Below are 17500 nucleotides of genomic sequence, written 5' to 3'. Positions count from 1 at the left end.
GGTGGCGGACATTTTTAAAACCGTGTATATTTCAGAAATGAAGGGTGATCTAACTCGTCTCTTGGATAAATGTTTTCCTATGGCCCTAAGGTACTTCCATACCAAAGGGGACCTTTGCATCATGACTTGAAGTTCACGGCATGTTTCTGGGTCTTAACATCTACACTACAGTGAAAATAGCAGATCTACAAGCTCACAACGCCTTGCAGTGCGAGGCGTTGTGAGCTTGTAGATCTGCTATTCAGTGAGTGAGTGAGTGAGTGAGTGTGAGTGTGAGTGTGTGTGTGTGTGTGTGTGTGTGTGTGTGAGGGCATGCACGTACGTGCAGTCCACATAGACGTGGCTGATGCAGCAGTGGCAGCGCTGGCGGATCTGCCGCGGACAGGGCGGGCAGTCGTCACGGTGACAGCGGCGGGAACAACTGTGTGGGCAGCCAGGGGGGGCGGGGCTTAACACAGCCCTCCTCACACACCTCACACTGCTTACCTGACTGAGAGAGAGACAGAGAGAGACAGAGAGAGAGAGACAGAGAGAGACAGAGAGAGAGAGAGAGAGAGAGAGAGAGAGAGACAGAGAGAGACAGAGAGAGAGAGACAGAGAGAGAGACAGAGAGAGACAGAGAGAGAGAGACAGAGAGAGACAGAGAGAGAGAGACAGAGAGAGACAGAGAGAGAGAGAGAGAGAGAGAGAGACATAGAGAGAGAGACATAGAGAGACACAGAGAGAGAGAGAGAGAGAGAGACAGAGAGAGAGAGACAGAGAGAGAGACATAGAGAGACAGCGAGAGAGAGACAGAGAGAGAGAGACATAGAGAGACACAGAGAGAGAGAGAGAGAGAGAGAGAGAGAGAGAGAGAGAGAGAGAGAGAGAGAGAGAGAGAGACATAGAGAGACAGAGAGACAGAGAGAGACGGAGGGAGAGAGAGAGAGAGACAGAGAGAGAGACATAGAGAGACAGAGAGAGAGAGACAGAGAGAGAGAGACATAGAGAGACACAGAGAGAGAGAGAGAGAGAGAGAGAGAGAGAGAGAGAGAGAGAGAGAGAGAGAGAGAGAGAGAGACATAGAGAGACGGAGGGAGAGAGAGAGAGAGAGAGAGAGAGAGAGAGAGTTACGATTATGAATTGTTACTTGACGATTAATTGTCATACAAATCATTTAATTTAACGATTTAATGGTGTTTTTGGCATTGAACATTGTAGCAATAATCAAAATAAAGTATGTACTATGGCAAAATAGGCCATCTTTAATCATGTTATACTCAAAATGTGCAAAAAAAATTATAAAAAACTGAAATAGTGAAACTAGCCAATGTACAAGCCGGCGTTGTGACGCGACACGTTGTGAGCTTGTAGATCAGCACAAGCTCACAACATAACATGGGAACGAAAAGTAATAGAGCACCGAAGTCTGACGTAATTTACACGTCCTACCTGGGTCGTGGTTTTTCACCCCCGTTCTGAATCCCCATAGACGTGTTTAATATCGTGTCAAATAAGAACTGTGTTCTAAAAATAAACTAATGACCCGGCGGTTTGACTCTTATGGATATGAAGCATCAACTGACTAGACTGTATCAAATATAAGTGACTGACTATCATAAACCATACAGAACCTCCTCTCTGATAATATCACAGAGACAGTTTGTTTATTTTTGGACCACAATTCTTATATGAGACGATTCTAAGATGACCCAATGTTATTCTGCATAGAGACATGACTTTACGACCCAGAGGATGAACCAGTGACGTCAGGACTTCTGTACTCTATTGTGATTATCTCTAATAATTGTGATTAGGTGTCATAAGCTGAGATGTGAACTCCACAGCCGGGTTCAACTTTAATAATTAACAGCATCTGTTGATTTCATAATGAATGTATAAATAAAGCTCATGAGACGCTGTGAAGAAAACCCAATAAACATGGAAAAGAACCAGTGTTGCCATGTCTGCTTATTATAAGCCACTTTGGGCTTGTTTGTCTGTGAAGTCTCTTCTAAATATTGGTAGTTGAGGGTTAGAGTTGTAGAACCCGACCAGAGCCGGCGTTTTGGGGCGAAAATGTATGCTAATTAGCAGTGGTGGGTGGAAAAAGTACTCAAATGTTTTTACTTAAGTTAAAGTATCAATACTGCAATATAGAAATACTCTGTTACAAGTAAAAGACAGGAATTAAAAATGTATTTCATAAAAAGTACAAAAGTATTGGCATCAAAATGTACTTAAAGTACCAAAAGTAAAAGTACTCATAATGCAGAAGATCCCATTTCAAGTTTTCAAATATATTAAAAAACATTTGAAAATAGCAGATCTACAAGCTCACAACGTGTCGCATCTCGACACGTTGTGAGCTTGTAGATCTGCTATTTTCAAACGGCCGAAATGTATATAGGGCTGAAGTGGTTAATACATGTTTTGTAATAATAATCAAAATCTACAAAGTAACTCAACTAAACTATTTCCCCCCAAATTAACAGATCTACAAGTTCACAATGCATCGTAACAGCTGAGCTTGTAGATCTGGTATTTTCAAACAGCTGACGTGTACATTATGTTAAATAAAGTGCTTAAACCGATAAGACGCTTCATTCTTTTGTTCAGCATGTTTTAAAAGACCCGGTTGCTTGTTTCTCTCACAGAACAGGCAACTCCGCAGAGCCCTTGTAAAACAAGCACACAGATGGTCACATGATCTGCTTCCAGATGGATGGTCTGTTTACTCTATTTAATAACTGTGTGTGTGTGTGTGTGTGTGTGTGTGTGTGTGTGTGTGTGTGTGTGTGTGTGTGTGATGAGGGAACCTGAAGTTAAGCCGTTTTCATCCTCGCGTCATAATTCCCGTCATTAAACATAAACATGTTCAGAACAAATGAAAGGTCTTTCTCTGTCATGAATGATCAGACATTTGGGGTTTTATAGAAGCTGTGATTCTGAACATGAATTTACAATTCAATCAATTTAACACGTTACTCTATTCTGATGCTCTTTAATCTCATAAGAAATGTTGAATTATGAGTGAATTATGAGTGAATTATGAGTGGACTTGTTTCACACTGATGACAGTGTCTGTCAAACACGTCTATGAAACTGAACTGCCCACAAAAGGTTCAGAAACTTAACTTCGGTTGATTATATCTCCTCTTCAATAATATCAATTGGTATTTCATATCATTATGTGTATGCGTATAGGTATGAGTTTCATATCATTATGTGTAGGCGTATAGGTATGAGTTTCATATCATTATGAATAGGCGTATAGGTATGAGTTTCATATCATTATGTGTATGGCGTATAGGTATGGAATACCAAGGCCCTCATTGGAAACAAGTCCGCAAGGACTTTTATGAACGGACCTGTTAGACAAAGTATTTTAAATGTAACTGTGCTGTTTTACATTTTTTGCCTAATAAAATATTATCAATCAATCAATGAGTTTCATATCATTTTTATCGTTGATTAGTCACCTTTACAACGAGGTACAGCTCGTAAGGACGCCTCCTATAATAATACATACGTATACAATACATACATTAGACGCCTCCTTCGGCTCTGAGGCATTGGTATCTCGGGCGCCATTTTAGAGTAGGCAAGCTTCCGCGTGTGTCACAGAAGGGGGCGTTCGGTAGGCCAATCAGAGGCAGGTCGGGGCGGGTCTTTTCGTAAGAGGCAGCCACGCAGCAACTAGTCAGTTAGACACGTTGTGATTGGCCAGTAGTCTACGCGCTGTGATTGGCCAGTAGTCAACGCGCTGTGATTGGCCAGTAGTAGTCACTTTGAATGGTAGCTTGCCTACTCTAAAATGGCGACCGCAATACCAGTCGCTCCAACGAACTGCAGAGGCCAATGAGGTGTCTAGGTTTCTATATCTATGTGAACATGGGTCATTGGGTCATGCAAGATGCAACTATGTTGAGTTTGTGTTGATGCTCCAAGCAGCAACACTGCCCTCATGGAAAAGATGCCCCGTTTGTCCCTTCAGGACCCATGGTGCAACAGGGCAAGTGGAAGCTGGTGTTCTGTTATGCAGAGCGGCAGCATTATTTGGTGTAATATAAGCCCTGTTCATAGTTTATCTATGAAATCTATGAAAAAGGTTTAATCTGCAACACAGTTTTATACAATAGTGGGGGAGGGGGGGGGGGGGGGGGGTTTGTTTGTTTACCTGGTCCTTGTTGCCGGCGGTAACGGTGTGACACTCCCTCCGGCAGCTATGATTACCGCAGGTTAAAGGTCGTTCGCAAGGTCGCTTACAGGAGAACGGACCGCGCCGGTGACACGGTACTGGACTGACCTGAACACACACGCGCACGCACGCACACGCACACGCACAAACACACACACACACACGCACACACACATTAAATTCACAAAACTACACCATGTTCCAATAATGTCTGAAGGCGTGTTTTAGTTTGTTTTGATAAACAAGCAACAACTAATAGAAAAAAATATATATACAAAGAAAAGACAGATACAGAGAGGGGGGTGGGGGGGGGAGAGAGAGAGAGAGAGAGAGAGAGAGGGGGGGCGTATACAGTGAGTATACCCAGTGAAAACCATTTATATAAATATTTAGAAATATATACATTTATGAATAATAAATATAGAGTATATAGAGTTTATGAATCATAATTACAGTATAGATGTAATATCTTACCTCATGTTCTCCAAAACAGGAGCTGTTGAGACACAAAACGCACAGTTGATTATTTATAGAATATTTATTATAAAAACATTGTTCAGTTTATCATTTATACAATATTTATTTATTTAAAAAATAGCAGTTCTACAAGCTCACAACGTGTTTGTAGATCTGCTATTTCTGACCCATGTTCAATTCCGGAATGCTTCATTCTGGGATTGAAGTGGTTAAACATTTAAGAGAATAAAAGAACAGAATCATCTGAAGAAACTAAACTAAATAAAACTAAGAGCCAGTTCCTTGAGTCACATGACTTCATGTTTGATGATCTGTGTCATTCTTTCACCAACACACACACACACACACACACACACACACACACACACACACACACACACACACACACACACACACACACACACACACACACACACACACACACACACACACACACACACACACACACACACACACACACACACACACACACACACACACATTGATATCTCAATTCTAATGTTCCATGACAGGAACAATACCAACACAGCTGTGTGTGTGTGTGTGTGTGTCTGGGTACCACATGTTGAAGACAATAGACAATGGTTTCATTTATCAGTGAGCGAGGCAGCCTCGCAAAGTTTAAACATTTTTACTGTTTTAAACCAGTGGTTCTCAAAGTGAGGTGGGGGGGGGGGGGGTTCCAGGTGGTCCCCAGCTAAATGAATGTATTAACTCATTTCCTGCCAGAATTATTTCAGATTTTTTGCAGTAGACTGCCAGAGATTTTTCAATGAAAAAACAAAAGTACTCAGGAGCCGAGATACAGAATTTTTAAGTTTTAAGTTAACAAGGAAGTGGATGGGAGTCTAAATCTTCCAATAATCATATCTCCTTGGTCTTTGGGTCAAAAAAAAAGAAAAAAGAACGCAGATCTACGTCTTTGGCAGCCAATGTGTTAATAAATCGTCACAATCATTTTAACTGGCAATGGCAGCTTCACACAGGAGTGTGGGATGTTTTTGTCAAGATTGACGACAAAACAAAGTACGTGCATCACTCGTCAACATCAGTGATGTCAAATCACATTAAGGTGAGACAGCCGCTCCCAAAGCCTGCCCGTCACCCAAAGCAAAGCAGAATGACAGACGTCACCGTGAAACCTGGCCGTAGTGATGACCAGCGGGCAGAAAAGATCACTGGTTTGACAGACAAGAAGCCTAAGATATGATGATGTCTTACTATCAGTGTTGTGGAGGGGAAAGGCTTCAGTGAGATGATGGTATTTACAGAACACACCGTGCCCTGTCTGTCTGTCTGTCTGTCTGTCTGTCTGTCTGATGAGAACACACCGTGCCCTGTCTGTCTGTCTGTCTGTCTGTCTGTCTATCTGTCTGTCTGTCTGTCTGTCTGATGAGAACACACCGTGCCCTGTCTGTCTGTCTGTCTGTCTATCTGTCTGTCTGATGAGAACACACCGTGCCCTGTCTGTCGCCAAACAACGACAGCGCGCCGAGAGAGAACGTATGCTTAGGTAACCGGAACGATCACCCCAAAAAAACACACACGCCCCCATTATTTTACTGAGGTTACGTTTAGTAGTACCTTTTGGCGACCGTTAGCCTGGTAAACCCCCCCTCCCCCCCCCCCCCCCTTCCGGAAATCTAATTTGCATTTGATTTCAGGAAGGAGTCTGGCCTGAGGGCTTATCTGGGCGTTTCTTGCTCGTCCAAAAAAATGGACTCGCCTATCGGCGTCCTCGCTCATTGTTCTGTGATTGACAGCGGAGGTTGGCCAATCAGGTGTGGAACCCGAATGGAGCCGAGTGCAGCCGACCGAAATGGTTTGTCGGCCATTGAAATTCTGTCCGCTGCTTTTGGTTTCAGTTTTAAAATGTAAAAACGCTCTAAAACTTTTTTTGGTGGCGCAGAATTTACATTTAAGATATCGTTTGGATAGCATTTAGTTGTTTAACTTCATATATGTGGTCAATTAATCATGACAGAGCCTATTTAAAAATAAAAATTCAAAGAACCGGTAAGGGCGGGCAGTGACACGCATGTATCCGAATAAAGCAACCTATTTTCGGCATGGCCCTTTCAGAAGTCCCCCTGCACCACGTTGTCTCGTGGTCGGGGAAACAACCTGCTGATTGGCTGAAGGGCAACGAACTGCTGATTGGCTGAAGGGGAACGAACTGCTGATTGGCTGAAGGGGAACAAACTGCTGATTGGCTGAAGGGGTTGTCAGTCAACGGTATTACTCCCGCCCAGCTCCAGCTCACAGACAAAAAGCCAAACAGCCACGCCAGACTCACTCCTGATATCAAATGGAAATGAGATATCCGGAGGGAGGGGTTTAACAGGCTAGGCGACCGTTCCCAGATCGCCGGATTTGGTCAAGAGCATTCTAGTATTCGCTGAGGTAACCGGAACGCTCCGTCAGATGCTATGAACAGTTTATATGAAGGCCATAGAGCTACATATTGTTGAACATGTTGTGTTGTTACTATTATTATTATTATTATTTGGCATCGGAAAGGAGAGACATCAATTCTTCCTAATTTGTCAAACATTGGCCTCGTTAGTTATAGGCAGTGGTGGAAAAAGTACTCAAATTCTTTACTGAAGTAAAAGTACCAATACTGCAATGTAGAAGTACTCTGTTACAAATAAAAGTCCAGAATTAAAAATGTACTTGAGTAAAAGTACAAAAGTATTGAATTGAATTTGTATTGAATTTACTTCAAGTACCAAAAGTAAAAGTACTACAATGCTCACAACGCGACGCGTTGCGAGCTTGTAGATCTGCTATTTTCAAATAGCCTAGGTATAAAATAGGGCTAAAGTGGTTAATGTATGTTTCATAATATCATAATTTATATCTGAAAAGTAAATAGTCACTAAAGTTTTCAAATAATTGTAGTGGAGTAAAAGTACAATATTTGCCTCTGAGATGTAGTGGAGTAGAAGTAAAAGTACTGAAAATGGGAAATACTCCAGTAAAGTAAAAAATCCTCAAAAGTGTACTTAAGTACAGTACTTAAGTAAATGTACATAATTACTTTACAACACTGGTTATAGGCTGCTGTAGCCTACGGATTAAACAAGTGTTCTGTGTAAATAAACACATCTTTACAGTTGTGTTGTTTAAGCACAGTTTGCTCTCCTCTCAAAAAAAAGAGAAAGCGATCGACACATTGATAAATGCCCCCGACACGTCGACAGGGCAAAATATGAGTCGTTGCCCATCCCTAGAATATAACATACTGTAGATCTATTTATGTGTTGATTGTATGAGAATGTCTGTCAAATCATATCATACAGTAGGTATTAATGTTACACATTTCCAGTGTTTAAATGTATCTGTTGCCCTGCTTCTGAGTGTGTGTGTGTGTATCTCTGTGTGTGAGTATCTGTGTGTGCACTGTATCTGTGTGTGTGTGTGTGTGTGTGTGTGCGCGTGTACATACGTTGCTATGGGAACGACACATGGAGGACAAGGCAGATTTTTCTGGACGAACGACGGACCAGCAGGCTTCTCCCACGGTCCTGATACCTGGACCTACACACCACATACACACCCATACACACACACACAGACACCCATATAAACAGACACACACACACACACACACACACACACACACACACACACACACACACACACACACACACACACACACACACACACACACACACACACACACACACACACACACACACACACACACACACACACACACACACACACACACGTCATTTGCAGAAATAACTTCTAAATGGAGTTGACCTTTGACCTTGTGTTCCATGCTGTCTGAATCAATAACAGAACATGTTTTAATAGTGATTGACAGATAGAGCAGCACTTCCTGTTACATCATCCTCTGGTCTGTTAACTCATTCACTCTGGGAACGGATCTACAAATGTCTTCTAAATCCTAACAGTTTCTGAAAAACATATGTTTCTATATGTATCAGTGGTGCTCAAACTTTTTCATGTCAAGGACCCCCATAATGATATGTATTTGACCACAGACCCCCCCATCTCAAAATATGTTGTTCCAGGGACCCCCCAGCATCAAATATTTGAGTTACAAATGTTCGCTTTAAAGGAATATATATAAAAGCATACATTTCCATGATTTTTCAAAAAATAGCAGATCTACAAGCTCGTAGTGCGGCACTCGGTGCCGCACTACGAGCTTGCAGATCTGCTATTTTTGAATAGCCAAAGTATGAAATTATAGTTACAGGTAAAATGTAAAATGACAAAGGATTGAAATGAGTTAAATAAATGATTTAATGGCACATATAGCACCTAGTTATGGCCACCATGCAGATTACCCTGGTCATTTATTCTCATGTTTTTTTGAGCGGTGTAGCCGCTCCTATAAGTGGGTTTGGGACCGTCGTGAAAATTTGTCTTTCGCTGTACTGTGATTGGCTGACTCTATTCACACCCTTTGCTCAGTACTGTGATTGGCTAGCGAGACGCATGATGAAATTAATAATCTATAAATAGCACCACACACTTTAAAAAAAAAACTTTTTTTTTAAGTGAGCTTCCATCACTGTTGTTGCTAAATAACACCGCTCACTTCACACTGGGTGTGATTTTTGGGCGGTGTAGCCGCCCCTATAAGTGGGGTTGAAACACCTCGTTAGTATTAGTTTCCTGCACTGTGATTGGCCCAGCTGGCCCAGTTAGCTGTACTGTGATTGGCTGACTCTATTGGCTGACTCTATTCAGCACTGTGATTGGCTAGCGAGACACATGATGACATTAATAACCTATAAATAAGATTATGGACTTCCAAAAATCCTTTTTTTTTTAAGTGAGCTTCCATCACTATGATGACCAATAAAGATTCTTTTCAATAAATGTATTTCTTTTTTGAAGTGAGCTTCCCATCACTATGATGACCACTGTGATGACCACACTGTTTTTACTTTTTTGAATAAAATTCCATTTAGTTTTAGCCATATTTTAGTCAATCTGAAAAGTTTTTGTCTAGTTTTAGTTGACTAAATATCATAAGATTATAGTCGACTAAAACTACAGTTGATTTAGTCGAATATAATGTATGTTGGCGGTGCCTTGATGACGTCGTAATGGATGATTTTACACTTGGTTGCATGCTGAAAATAGCAGATCTACAAGCTCACAACGGGTCGCGCTGCGACGCGTTGTGAGCTTGTAGATCTGCTATTTTCAGAGCGTAACCATTACCAAGCATAAAATGACTTGTCTTTTAGTTCTACTGGATCTCTTCTCCACTAGATCCTCACTAACATTTAGTCTAGTTTTTATTTGTTGAAGAAATTGTCAATATATTTAGTCTTAGTTTTAGTCGTCGTAGCTTAGTTTTTATGTAGTTTTTATGTAGTTTTTATGTAGTTTTCGTCAGTGTAAAAAGGTAGTCGACCAACATTTTTGGTCATAGTTTTAGTGGACTAAATCAACACTGATACGTTGTAGTTGTAATCCTGAAGTCGTTCACTCCTTCTATTCAGAAACAACCATCGTAGTTCGTTAAGCCACAAAGGTTTTGAAAATATTGGAGGGGGGTCCTTGGGGTCCAAAATGGTCGGGGACCCCCTGCCCTACAGGATACGTATCCACGAGGTAGTAGCCAATCGGGTGCAAGCTATCCGTCCCAATAGGACCCAGAACTGCCATAGAATCTTAAATGTGGTGCAAGACTTTTAGGACGCTTCCTTCCTCTGTGTGTGTGTGTGTGTGTGTGTGTGTGTGTGTGTGTGTGTGTGTGTGTGTGTACCTGTTGCGTTTTGACCAGCACGTTGTCATGGCAGGGGGCGGGGCATGTGTGTTCACAGCGGGGGAGGGGCCTAGAGCAGCGCTGTCGGCACGGAGGACAGGCGTCATCATGGCAACGATGATGCTCTCTGCTGGGGTGATGACAGGAGGGAGGGGCTCTGAGAGGGACAGACAGGCAGAGAGACAGACAGGCAGGCAGACAGACAGACAGACAGACAGACAGACAGACAGACAGACAGACAGACAGACAGACAGACAGACAGACAGACAGACAGACAGACAGGCAGACAGGCAGACAGGCAGACAGACAGACAGACAGACAGACAGACAGACAGACAGACAGACAGGCAGACAGACAACATTTTTATTCATTGTTTACAATAGTGTTTCTCAAAAAAGGGGTCCTTGTTTTTTCTCCTTCATTTGCTTTTTTCACAGCTATGTTTAGTCAGCTATGTTTCCAAGGACCTCAATGGGAACAAGACCGCAAGGACTTTTGTGGACGGACCTTTTAGTGTTTTAAATGTAATTGTGCAGTTTAGCATTTTTCTGCCTGATAAAATATTCAATCAATCAAAGATTCCCAAGCTCCAGACGTCTTAAAACTAGAAGTCTAGGAGGTCCAGGTCACTCGGCGTCATCTTCTCTAAGATCATCAACATCCACTGAAACATCTTCTTTTTCATTCTATTTTCTCGTCTTTCTTTTACGTTTTAATTGTTCTGTTGTCATGGCTACCAGTTCCCACCTGATGTTGAGTTCTGATTGTTCCAGATCATGCTGAATAACTGCTAGCTTACCTAACGTCTTCAGGCTAGGACTTACATGTAAGATATGTAAGATGAGATCTGTTCCAAACAGGACGATAGCATCTCCCACCATGCAACAGCACATGTTACCCAACCAATCCGGGCCTTTCCCCTTGGGCTCAACCTTCCTCCAGGAGAAGGTCTTGGAATCTAATTTCCAGAGATCATTGAACTCCCGTCTCAGATCATAGTTGAAGCCACCATATATGTACACTTCTCCATCGTAGGAAAAGCCTGCATGACCCTGACGTTGTGCTGTGCAGAAGGTGTGTTCAGCCAGCAGTTGGTCTCTGTGTCAAACACTCTGATGTTGTTGTCCTGGTGCCCATAGCCCCCACATACAAAGATCTTTGTCCCGATAAAAGTGGCAGAGTGATATGATGAAACAGGAGGTGGAGGTCCTCTGGTGTTAAATAAAGACCAGACCATTGTGGTGGTGTCCAACTTGCAGGTGTCATTAGTGTGACCAGTCAGCTGGTTCCATCCTCCATGGATAAACATGACCTTCTCCAAGACACAGGCTGAGTGCTCCTCCCTCGCCTCTGGAACAGTTCCAGAATTCTGCGGCTTGAACCACCTGTGGGCGTCGACATCAAATGCATAAAGAATGTTGTCCCTGTCCCCCTTAATGGTAGACCATTTGTCATCCACGTCTATCTCACAATTCACCATCCCTCCCCAGATATAGATGATATCTTCTATCAGTACAGCTGTGTGTCCGTAGTGCATGGAGGGAACATCAAGGGAACATTGTCCTCTTCCAGTTGTCTCTGGGGGCAACGTCATCCAGCACAAAGTCACAATGTTGAAGACGTGAACATCAATCTGATCCTCGTTGTTGTAGGTTTTCCCGTCATAGAAGAACCCTCCAAAGGAATACACCTTGTCCTCCACTGGCCCAGCAGCACAACCATAGAACCTATGTGTCTGAGGTCCTCTTTTCAGAGGCACCGACCAGCACAGCATCTCTATCTCTGTGTCTCTCTCTTTTCTTCCTTTGTGTCTCACTCTGTCCACGTCTGTCTGTCTCTTCTCTGTCAACTTCTCTCTCTAAATCGAATATTCTCTCAATGTTCCTCTCGATCTCTCTAGTTGTCTCTCGATCTCTCTAGTTGTCTCTCGATCTCTCTAGTTGTCTCTAGATCTCTCTAGATCTCTCTCTAGATCTATCTAGATCTCTCTCTAGATGTCTCTAGATCTCTCTAGATGTCTGCAACAGCTTATATAGGCTGACAAAGCTCTGGTCTGATGTCACTCACAACACAAACTGATGTCATGCATGTGTAACAACACTGATTTGTGCAGGTGTTTTTATCTGAATCCAGAACCTGGCAACTCGGTGTTGCCAGGGAGAGAAATAAGCAAACAACGTTAGCTCGTTCGGCATTAGCGATAGCTTCTCAGGGACTTTCAGTGCATGTTTGAGTATCATGAGACTCTACAATGAGTAGTAGTAGAGAAAAAAATAACTTTGCATCGGTTATATTAGACGAATTTCCCTTAGCCACGCGCTCCCATTATGCCAACGGAGGGGGTCGAAAAAATGACGACAGGGGAATCGCTGGAAAAAATCAACGCCACTTTCTACGTCGGTAGGTGAGTAACGACACATCAAAGATAACACTTAAAATGTCCGGATTTCTCCTTTAACTGAGAACCCATGTCAATACTCTATACTAACAACAATCTGTCAATTGCACAATAATCATGTATACAAGCTATTCAAAATGGACAGAATCATGATTTATTTCAAACATAAATGTGGAAAATGTTAAAATTATGTAAAAATATTTAGAGACAAATAGACATCTAAAAAAAATATATATATTTTGTATTATATATATATATATATATATATATATTAGGGCCGGGACTTTATCGCGTTAATTTCGATCAATTAATTACAAAGCCTCTAATTAATTAGATTAATTGTTTTAATCGAGTCCCAGCCCTAATATATTATATATTTTTTAATATTAATTGTCTAATCAAGCAACAATTTTGCGGACCCCCTGCGGCCTCTGCGGACCCTGTTGAAATATTTTTTTTGTCAGCAAATATTGAATTATTGGCTCAGAAATGTGACACAAACTAAAATCCATGAATTCAAGGCTTCATGGGGCGAGTAATTGATGGGAAATAAGTCATTTTTTGTAAAAAAAAAAATGTGTTTGTGAGTGAGTGAGTGAGTGAGTGAGTGAGTGTGTGTGTGTGTGTGTGTGTGTGTGTGTGTGTGTGTGTGTGTGTGTGTGTGTACCTGCACATGTGTTTGCATCGGGGCGGTCGGGTGTTTCTCTCTCTCCCACATGGAACGGTGACAACGGTCTGTGCACACGCACACCTCACCTCCACCGTCTCTGGACACGGATAGCAGGACCCTATACACACACACACACAGAGATACATACACACACACACACACACACACACACAGTTTAATTCCTTTACTTGAGTCCACATTTATAAATGGTAAGTGGTAAATGGTGCATTTATATAGCGCTTGTATCCAAAGCGCTTTACATAGATTGTGCGTTACATTCACCCATTCACACACCCATTCACACACACATTACACATTCACACACACATTACACATTCACACACACATTACACATTCACACACACATTCACACACACATTCACACACACATTACACATTCACACACACATTACACATTCACACACACATGGAGGAGGAAACCATGCAAGGCTCATCAGGAGCATTTAGGGGTTCAGAGTCTTGCTCAAGGACACTTCCACACTAACTCTAGGGGAGCGCCCCAGCCCGGGATCGAACTGGGAACCTTGCGGTTTCCAGTTCACTCTACCCGGCCTCTCTACCCCTGAGCCACTGCCGCCCCATACATACATTTATGACATACATTACAAGTAGGGGTGTGCCGATATATCGTCATGTGAGTGATATATCGCGATACGTTTTCGTGACGATATATGTATCGTTTTGGTGTTTTTTTTTTCAATAATAAAAATGCAAAAACAGAAGTATTTGTTTGCATTTGCTTTTCTCTCACATATATTTTCATAATAAAAAAGTGCCATATATGGTATGGTATGGATGTGGTGAGCCCAACATGGTGTATGGTGAAATGAGTGCATCGGCAAAGCCCTAATTACAACGTCCTAAATACTGTTCAGATGCTTCTGATTCTGATGACTCAAAATAACATGTGAGTCAATGCATGACTTCACACTACTTTACATCATGTAAACAACAGAACACACACACACACACACACACACACACACACACACACACACACACACACACACACACACACACACACACACACACACACACACACTTAATTAACTACAGTATATGCACACCACCAGGCCTGGGTCATGTCACGTCTCCTTACCAACACATCAACAAAGCTATGTGTGTGTGTGTGTGTGTGTGTGTGTGTGTGTGTGTGTGTGTGTGTGTGTGTGTGTGTGTGTGTGTGTGTGTGTGTGTGTGTGTGTGTGTGTGTGTTTTTCCCTACAGTTAAAACAAACAGCATTGTGTCACCATGATGGAACAAACCTTCACACAACATTAAACAAGACTCTCAGCTCTGGACATTTTTAAACCAAAGTTAAAAACCTGTTTATTTTACAACAGCCTCCTCTTCAGGTTCTGTAAGGACCGCCCCCCCCCCCCACCCCCCCAGATGAATATGGATTTATCCCCGCAGACCGCCATCAGACACGTGGATCTGGACCGTCACCTGGGCTGCTTCCGTCAGGGCCGTGAGTCTAGGCTATATATTCCAAATAGTATTTCACTTTTCCTTTTCAAGATCTTTTTAAAAATAGCAGATCTACAAGCTCACAAAGCGTTGCGAATTGTGAGCTTGTAGATCTGCTATTTTAGTTGCGGATTTTAGTTGCGGATTCAAGCCCCGATAACGCCGTTCCCGTCTAAACGGACGGCACATCCGATATTTTATTTTGCCGTTTTCTCTAGAGACCGTTGTTGTGTAAAAGGGGGCCTCTCTCCCTCCCCCTCTCTCTCCCCCTCCCTCTCCCTCTCTCTCCCCCCCTCCGTCTCCCTCTCTCTCCCCCCCCTCTCTCTCCCTCCCTCCCTCTCCCTCTCTCTCCCCCCTCCCTCTCCCTCTCTCTCCCTCTCCCTCTCTCTCCCCCCTCCGTCTCCCTCTCTCTCCCCCCCCTCTCTCTCCCTCCCTCCCTCTCCCTCTCTCTCCCCCCCTCCCTCTCCCTCTCTCCCTCCCTCTCCCTCTCCCTCTCCCTCTCCCTCCCTCTCCCTCTCTCTCCCCCCCTCCCTCTCCCTCTCTCTCCCCCCTCCCTCTCCCTCTCTCCCTCCCTCTCCCTCTCCCTCTCCCTCTCCCTCCCTCTCCCTCTCTCTCCCCCCCTCCGTCTCCCTCTCTCTCCCCCCCTCCCTCTCTCTCCCTCCTCCCTCTCCCTCTCTCTCCCCCCCTCCCTCTCCCTCTCTCCCTCCCTCTCCCTCTCCCTCTCCCTCTCCCTCCCTCTCCCTCTCTCTCCCCCCCTCCGTCTCCCTCTCTCTCTCCCCCTCTCCCTCTCTCTCCCTCCCCCCCTCCCTCCGTCTCCCTCTCTCTCCCCCCCTCCCTCTCCCTCTCTCTCCCCCCCCTCTCTCTCCCTCTCTCTCCCCCCCTCCCTCTCCCTCTCTCTCCCCCCCTCCCTCTCCCTCTCTCCCTCCCTCTCCCTCCCTCTCTCTCCCTCCCTCTCCCTCTCTCTCCCTCCCTCCCTCTCCCTCTCTCCCCCCCCCTCCGTCTCCCTCTCTCTCCCCCCCTCCCTCTCCCTCTCTCTCCCTCTCTCTCCCCCCCTCCCTCTCCCTCTCTCTCCCTCTCTCTCCCCCCCTCTCTCTCCCTCTCTCTCCCCCCCTCCCTCTCCCTCTCTCTCCCCCCCTCCCTCTCCCTCTCTCTCCCTCTCTCCCTCCCTCCCTCTCCCTCTCTCTCGAAAGCAATTGAATGGACTTGCTTGTGTGTTGAAAAGCCCGTTTTTTTTTGTTTTGTTTGGCGGGTTGCGGGACGGGACGGGTCTTTGATTTTTATAATGTTTTTGCGGGGCGGGTTGGGCTCCTGTGCGGGGCGGGTCATGAAAAGAACCTGACCCGCTCATCACTAGCGTCCTGCTAATTGTACGACTGCCTCCCTGATTAAAACCAGGTGCGAGAGAGAGGAAGAACATGAGCTATGGGAATCACACAGGTGAATGAAATCAAGATTCATGTTTATTCATAAGAGTCTAATATCTACATGTCATCACACAGTATTCTATGTAAAATAAAACAATATTTTTGAACCAATAACTGTAAGCAATGAAATCCTACTTTTAAACTCATTGACATTGTTTTGCTGTTAACATTCTGTGTCAACGTATTCATTTCTGACCGTCTCACCGTTCATTATCCCTTTCATAACATCACACTGATACATCATGCATGTGTGTGTGTGTTGTGAGTGCATGAGTATGTGTGTGTCTATGTGTGTGTTGCGAGTGCATGAGTGTGTCTATGTGTGTCTATGTGTGTGTGTGTGTGTGTGTGCGTGTTTGTCTGCATGTTATCACCTAGCACCTAGTATATCTGCTCTGACATTCATACTCACTTCACATCTGTCTGTCTGTCTGTGTGGGTGTCTATCTCTCTCTGTGTGTGTGTGTGTGTGTGTGTGTGTGTGTGTGTGTGTGTGTGTGTGTGTGTGTGTGTGTGTGTGTGTGTGTGTGTCTTTCTCTCTCTCTCTCTCTCACAGACACACAGTGCTGCTCAGTGATTGGTTGGTTGTTAACAGATGAACTTCTACATCCTGTGTCACGTTGAAACCTTTCCCCCCAGTCACATGACACTGTCACATATCTGTTCCCCCCCGAAAGGTCACACACACAGTCGTTAATTAGCTTTTATCTGCTCAGCCAATCAGCACGCAGACGGGCGAATAAATTCAAGTCTTTTATCACCTAATGGTACAGGAAGCGCTCTGTACCTCCCTAACACAACACAGGATGTTACACACACACACAGAGAGTGTATTCAGCTAACCCGGAGGTCATTATTTTCCCACTGTGTGCGTGTGAGCATGCGTGTGTACAAAGAATAGTTTTTTTTCCCCCCAGTCTTCAGTTATTTGATTAATTGGACCAAATGACACACACACACACACACACACACACACACACACACACACACACACACACACACACACACACACACACACACACACACACACACACACACACACACACACACAGGAACGTTCCTATGTTGACCTCCGACCTCCCAGCTGTGTCCCTATTA

At 43.8% G+C, this 17500-nt stretch overlaps 1 protein-coding gene across 1 annotated transcript in view; it reads right to left on the bottom strand.

Annotated features, from left to right (window-relative positions):
• Nucleotides 1–17500, bottom strand: part of nfxl1 (nuclear transcription factor, X-box binding-like 1) — a 47445-nt gene that overhangs the window by 8586 nt on the left and 21359 nt on the right. Inside the window, 7 exon segments of the mRNA XM_080452037.1 lie at nt 323–441; nt 443–490; nt 4160–4288; nt 4655–4676; nt 8109–8200; nt 10419–10575; nt 13484–13604. Of these exon segments, the coding sequence (XP_080308163.1) occupies nt 323–441; nt 443–490; nt 4160–4288; nt 4655–4676; nt 8109–8200; nt 10419–10575; nt 13484–13604 (688 nt within the window).

The sequence above is a fragment of the Gymnoscopelus braueri genome, assembly GCF_963280865.1.
Source record: "Gymnoscopelus braueri genome assembly, chromosome: 15".
Classification (NCBI taxonomy): domain Eukaryota; kingdom Metazoa; phylum Chordata; class Actinopteri; order Myctophiformes; family Myctophidae; genus Gymnoscopelus; species Gymnoscopelus braueri.
The sequence above is the reverse complement of the archived record's forward strand: the minus strand, read 5'-3'. Positions and strand labels throughout refer to the sequence as shown.